This window comes from Medicago truncatula, chromosome 8, assembly GCF_003473485.1.
Source record: "Medicago truncatula cultivar Jemalong A17 chromosome 8, MtrunA17r5.0-ANR, whole genome shotgun sequence".
Classification (NCBI taxonomy): domain Eukaryota; kingdom Viridiplantae; phylum Streptophyta; class Magnoliopsida; order Fabales; family Fabaceae; genus Medicago; species Medicago truncatula.
In genome coordinates this window covers 12,506,776-12,513,857 of record NC_053049.1, presented here as the reverse complement: position 1 = coordinate 12,513,857, position 7,082 = coordinate 12,506,776, and the positions used below count along the sequence as shown (strand labels likewise).

General features: G+C 33.4%; 1 protein-coding gene across 1 annotated transcript; it reads right to left on the bottom strand.

Annotated features, from left to right (window-relative positions):
* Positions 1-610: 610 nt before the first annotated feature.
* LOC25479302 (F-box protein PP2-A13) lies at positions 611-4,186 on the bottom strand. The gene is made up of 3 exons (XM_013588200.3): positions 3,178-4,186; positions 2,548-2,666; positions 611-1,376 (listed from the first exon to the last, which is right to left on the bottom strand). Exons 1-3 carry the CDS (start codon positions 3,508-3,510, stop codon positions 962-964), a joined length of 867 nt encoding a protein of 288 aa, XP_013443654.1. The 5' UTR covers positions 3,511-4,186; the 3' UTR covers positions 611-961.
* Positions 4,187-7,082: the final 2,896 nt, after the last annotated feature.

Below are 7,082 nucleotides of genomic sequence, written 5' to 3'. Positions count from 1 at the left end.
ATTGCCATGTTCCATTTACTACTTAGTGAACACGTATGTGCATTTATAGTCATGTTATTGGTCCTTCTATTTCACTTCCAAGGGATGTGCTTCTTAAAGAAAATATTGTCACACTTTCATTTATAATTGGCCATAATGTTAACCATATAATTTCGGGTGATTACTATGAAGTAATTGATAATGCAAGAGTACCCATAATTGCTTGACTATAATAAAAATAACCCAAAATGTTATCCCTGTAATTAAGTAATTCATATGTTTCTGTTTCTTGCAGAGTTGCCTTTAGTTATTCTTGGTATGGTTGCATCAACAATACATTTGTGTGTCAAAAATAATATTATTAGCATCTTCCCAAAAAAAAAAAAAAAACTAACTATGCAAACCAGCTGAAGTAATAGAGTACACCAACCATTCCATTCTTTGAGAAAGCACAACAATCAATTCTCAATAACTTTGTCACGACCCAAAATTTAATATCGTGACCGGCGCACGAACTAGAGCATCCTAGTCCGGCAAGCCTATTGATGACACTTGACAAACTATAATTAAACCTTTGAAAAACGCATATTTCAACCCCACGTTTCACAACATGTCAAAACAAATACGAAAATACATAAAATCCAATCCTCCGTTTCAATTTTTTTACTTTATAAATCACAAGTAAAATCCAAATCCAAATGAAGCGCATATTAACATCGAAAATTCTCAAGAACAACAAAACCATAAATACACACATGGATTCTAACTTGAAACATTTATCTTATCAAAGAAACCAAACATCTATCTTGGGAAGCTTTGTGGGGTATATTTTAAGGTATTACTTCCACTGGACACCCCCTATGCGACCAAAAATTGCTAAGTGCGTGTTTGGTAGTATGGTGGATTTACTGAAATCACCATGATACCAAACATGCACTAAGTCAACTCAGGTGACTCACGTTTTCCTACCTACAAAATCAATTTACGCTTCTTTTTTTACATTGCTACTATTGCATATAAGCACAGAGTCAACACACAGACCACCCTTTGTATGAGTGCAATCTATTTGAGACAATGAAAACTTGACCTTCATCAAATCATTAGAATTCTTAGAAACAAAGTTTCCTACATGGTAGAGGATCCAGTGCCCTGGATTATCCAAATGAGTATGGGAGACAGCGCGTTGACCATCAGAAGTCGTCAGCTGAAACTTTGCAGGTTTAATATCCCAGCCATGGATGTGCTCGGTCTTGCAAACTCGTCGTCCAAGCTTCTTGGATGACCTGCCAAGGTGAAGTCTGAAGTACACGCTGTATGTCCCTACTGGAAATTGGAAATCAATATCTCCTTCCACTTCAAGCCACCATATTTGATGAAGATAAGCAACTGTATGGAACCTATTTACACACAAACAAGAATATACTCTATCAAGTTCCACCACCCATAACACATAAATTATATATATGTTAAAATAGAACTTTTTCCAAAAAAATTAAATGAGGATCATGGATTTCAGAAGTCCCTGGAATCATGTGTGCTGGCCAAATCCTAAAACTGACCCTGTTTGATGAACATTTGACAAATGTGATTTTGAAAAAAAAAATTGATTTGATATGGTTGAGTTTGAGTGAAATGATTTATGTTTGGATTGTTTTAAGTCGAACACAGGCATTGGTGTAAATCTAAACTTAAGTTTTTCAATTCAAAACAAAAACTATTTTATAACTACTAATCATATTGACATCTAGAGGCAAAAACAATTTTGACTTATGGTAACCAACACGCATATTTCCAGTAAAATCATATTTGACACAACGAAAAATCAATTTGATAACATACACTGAGCCAACTGGAAAAAATAGTCCATGAGGACTAAAATGATAGAAATTTTTTGCCGCACATGGTTGTTGCAAGGAAAGATGCATTTGGGTTCAAAAAGTTCACTAACATGGTCAATTAAAGACCAAGTTAAGTTATCCCCGTGAGCTTAGCTCAGTTGGTAGGGATATTGCATATTTTATGCAGGGGCCGGGGGTTGAACCCCGGACACTCCATTTCTCCACAATTTAATTGTGTCAGCTCTAGCCACTAGGCTGCTTAACCAAAAAAAAAAAAAAAAGACCAAGTTAAGTTAAGTGTCTTCTGACTCTAGACACGAGAGGGAGATGAATTCCTTGGGGTCAAAAACTAACATGTGGTTGAAAATTTGTCAAATTTAAAACTTGAGCCGTCCAATCTAGCACAAATGGGATAATTCTCTCTATTGTGTAACTGTGGGGGATTACAAACACATGCAATCCATATCCACAGGAAAGTTGGTATTGGATCATAACCTTTGTAAAGAGTTTGAAAAGTGTCAATATTCCATTCTTCAATCCTTGTAACTAACAGAGCTAGAAAGTGAGTCCAATACAGTGGAATCAATCAACCAAAGGGCGAAAAAAATAAAAATTTCGGAATGTTTTATATTTCCATTCATAAAGATGAAAACGCATCCTAACAATGAGTCAGGACATAGCAAGTTCTATAATGGCATAAGTAACATAATTTCAATTGCAATAACCTCACCTTGACTCTTCAGTTGAAATGTGATTCCAATATCTGCGATCATCTATCCCTGTAATCCTTAACGCTTTGGAGGAAATTGCCAAACAAACCCCACCAGTCCTCTTATCTAGCCAAATTTCCTAAACCAAAGTAAGATTTTTGACATAAAAATTAAGAACTAGAAAATCATGTCAAATAAAGTGGAGATCCTATACTTTTGTTACCACGATATTTCTTTAATTTGTGATATTAATGGGTTTCTATTTCACTTTCGATTCTCTGTAGCGACGGCACAAGCTACGTATTAGGCTATTATATTGGGTCTAAATGAATTTTGGTCGGTTTATTCTCGTTATCATAAATGCAAAGTGGAAATAACAACAACTTGAGAGTGATGCACACAATATTAATTAGAGGGTCTAACTTATTCTTGCAAAATCGGCTTTGTAAGGTGAAAAATATATCTCTTTATGAACTCTTTTCAAACTTAATCTCTTATGAACGCGGTACTGAATTTTGTTCCAATACTACAATTGATCCGAATGGTGTAGCCGCTTGAGACTTGAGAGAATTCAAAATCCTTTCATACACAAAAAATAAAAGTCATCGTAGCAGTTTTGAGAAATGAAATTAATGAGCCAAAATTGTTACCTTGGTTCCATTGTCAAACAAATTAGGCTTACAAAGCCTTGCATAAATATCCCTCTTCCCTAATTCAGCACCAGAACTAGAACTAGTAGTATCATCCTCCAAAGCTTTTCCCATGATAAACTCATAATTCAAAGGCAACTTCGATTCCCAAACAAAATCGGCAAAAGAAGCATCACGAAACGCCCTATTCAATCGTGCTAGCTTACATATATCCGGTGGATCCAAATACATCAACACCAATGCCACACAACTCTCTGGTATATCCCCAAGCCTTGGCCTCATACTACAATCCTCATCTCCATCACATACACATGAGGAAAAATTAGCACCCATATTCAACACACACAAAACCAAACCAAACCAAATAAACTAGTTAATCCTCACAAGGTAACATCCGAAAATTTCACCCACCTAGAATATAAATTCAACTAAAACCTTGATCTTGAAACTCAATTTATCAAATTCATCACATATCAAACCAAGCTACTATATCCTCAACAATAAAACTCTAAAATTTCAGACCCAGAATATGAATTCTTCTAAAAACTTGATCTTGAACCTCAATTTATCAAATTCATCACATACCAAACCAAACTACTTTATCCGCAAAATATAAAACCCAAAAATTTCAATGACCCAGAATCTGAATTCAACTAAAAACTATATCTTGAACCTCAATTTATCAAATCCATCACTTATCAAATGAAAATTTCCATGACCCAGAATCTGAATTCAACTAAAAATTTGATTTTGAACCTGAATTTTGAACCAATTGTGTACCTCCCAATGTCAAACCTAAAAAGCTAGTTGTGATGAAATGGGAATTGGCATGAATTTCTGTGAACGACACGCGTGTGTACGCCGTTTTCCAGTTGAATTGGATTCTTCAAGATCTATGGTTATATGAAGATCAGATTATGTTCAAACCTGAGAGAGATAGAGAAGAATAAAAGCATGGAGAAAATATAAAAAATGTGATGAGTGATGTGATCAAAATAAAAGTAATGATTTAATCTTCTATACACATTACACGTCCTCATATAACTGTTTTATGGATATATAATATGAGTGGCGATATTTGAACATCCATTTGAGACAACTCTCGTGATAACTTCTTTTTTCTCTCTTTTCATTGATCAAAAACAATTGAGAGAGAAAAATGAAGAGAGAGAATAAGAGTATAATGTGAGTATGAGAGAGAATGTTGTCAAAAAGTTGTCATAAAATGGATGTACAAATATCATTTCTCATATAATATTACGGATACAATATTTTTTAAGAGTCGTATTAACTTGTGTCTTAAGACACAAATTAAACTTTTACAACATTGAATACACAAGTTTCAAAATAATAATTTTATCTTTTTTTGACGGAATCCAATCATATCTAACTATATTTTTTTTGTCAAGATATCTAATTATATTTTATTATGTTAGAAAATATGTTGTCTCGGGGAAAAACATATACACCATTTAATTATTATTATATGCAAAAGGTCAATTTTTAAATTTATTAAATAAATGATATATATGGTCTATAATATAGATTTGATACATAATTTATTCAATAAATCTAAATAATTATTTTTTGCTTATACTTCCTCCGTCTCAAAAGTAACTGAATCTTTTGTTCATTTCATATCTATTAAGAAAAATGTAAAAGTATTGTTGTTAAATATTGGTGCATTCACCCTTATCACAAATGAAACTAAAGTATATTGAATTGAAAGTGATAAAATTAGTATTGATTAAAATTATAATTGGAAGAAAAATAATAATTAATATTATATTAAAAAGTCAAATGAGTCACTTATTTTGATTGCAAGTGACTCGGATATTTTGGAATGGAAAGGGTATTAGTGATGGGATGGTGGATTCATCATTAAGATATATAGATATATTTGGGTCGCTTTTGCATGAATTCAGTGTAGAAAACCAATCTTGCCAAATCTAGGGTTTAATTTTCCAAAAATGTCACTTTTACTCATGCATTTTTATTTAGTAATGATGAAGCATATATGATGATGTTAGTTTGGCATATGATAGCTCATCCTGGTAAGCTTTGGGTCCAAGTTTTCCATGCTATATAATGATTGTAATTTGTAAAGATATTATTCTTCTTCAATCACTCGTTATTGCATAGCTACCCCGACTTGGAGAGAAATTGTTGTGGCTTGGTCCTATATTAAAACTAATTTCTCATAGGTAATTAATGATGATCATACCATTCGTTTTTGGCAAGACCAATGGGTTGGTGGAATCGTAAACCTCAAAGATTATGTGCTTACATTCGTCCTCCTTAGTCCACATAATAGCACTCATCACTTCTCAAGTTGAGGGTTTTATCTAACAATGGAACTTTCTCTATTAAATCTGCTTATGAGTTCCTTTCCAACAATTTGTTACCATTACTAACATTGATGCCCTCTTTGACTTGGTGTGGATTTGGCATGGCCTTCAAAGAATTAGAGCTTGTTGGAACATTGATGTGATGTTGGATGAAAAATTGAAAGATTAAACACCAAGTTAATATACTTTGATCTAATGTTGTGTGAATTGAAAAAATAGAGTGTGGGGGTCCCGCATAAAATAGAACACGCACATTAGTAGTGTTTAAATTGTGGTATTTAATTTTAAATACTTGATAGTGATAAAAATAATAGTAATTATTATTTTATTAGAGAATATTACTTTCCATAAATTTAGCTTATGGTGGTTGTGATAAGAATAATAATTTAATTATTATTATATTTTCTTCATTCAAATCCAATAGTTTGGTTCCTCCACTTTTGTGGATTTGTTTCCTTTGATCCTATCCACAAGTGTTGTTGAACTGATTAATGGATAAACTTCATTTTAATCTTATCCACTAGAGTAACTGTTGTCGCAATTTTTGCTAAAACAGTTACAGAATCTCTATATAAATAGATGACTCCACTCAGTTCAAAAAACACACCAAAGAGTTTCATTGAGTTGTCGGGAACTCTTTCTCTCTTCTCCCTTTCTTGACTTGTGTTGACGAGTCTTTCTTCTCTTCATCTCCTTTTTCTGTCCCTTCGGAATTAAGAGTGTTCTTAAGACCATAGTCCCTATTCGGTTTAAATGTCCCTTCGGAATTAAGAATGGTCTTAAGTTCATAGTCCCTTCGATATTTTTATGTCCTTCGGAATAAATAATAATTTAAGATCATAGTCCCTTTTTCGGTACAATGCCCCTTCAAAAATATGAATGATCTTAAAATATATTCTTCTTCGATTCTTGAAGAAGTTAGACGTTAGAATGGTGTAAAACCATATTTGAGTGATCATAGTATCATAGTTGGAGAAGTTAATAATTAGAATGGTGGTAACACCATATTTGAGTGGTCTCAGCACCATATAGAGTGGTAACAGTGCCATATTAAAGTGGTTTCAGTATTAAAGAGTGGTCTTAGTACCATATTTGGAGGTGTAATTCTCGAACGATTTTCTACAGTGCAGTAGTTAATCGAACAGTTGTAGCTGGGCTTGTTTTATCCTGGAGGCGGCGTGGTTGATAGTCTGCCTTGCACAATTTTGGGCAGTGCCACGAAATGTCTTAAAGAGAGCGACCTGGTCGTGACTCAACCTAGTAACAACTTCGGTAGATAATAGAATTTGGAAATCCAAATACAACAGTTTGGAAATCCAAAAACAACAATTTTAAGACGTTACAATCTGCTACGTCTACCGAAGAAGTTACTTGTTGAGCTTCAATTGTCCCTACATACATGAAGGATAAATCAAGTTATAGAATTACATCCTTCAACTGAAACAACGAAGTGCTTGTTTTAAACAACAACAGTATGAAATTCACATATCCCTTTTATTTGTAAAGTGTGGAGTTAATTGTGGATAGAAAATTGTCCCTCGACAGATCCGTATAGTT

What these genes read in the sequence shown, in the direction of transcription:
- LOC25479302 (XM_013588200.3), bottom strand. Translation starts at nt 3,510, where the DNA reads ATGGGTGCTAATTTTTCCTCATGTGTATGTGATGGAGATGAGGATTGT. An exon ending in TGTTTGACAATGGAACCAAG is followed by an intron (nt 2,667 to 3,177) that starts GTAACAATTTTG and finishes ACTTTGGTTTAG; the next exon opens with GAAATTTGGCTAGATAAGAG. An exon ending in ATTTCAACTGAAGAGTCAAG is followed by an intron (nt 1,377 to 2,547) that starts GTGAGGTTATTG and finishes GTGTGTAAATAG; the next exon opens with GTTCCATACAGTTGCTTATC.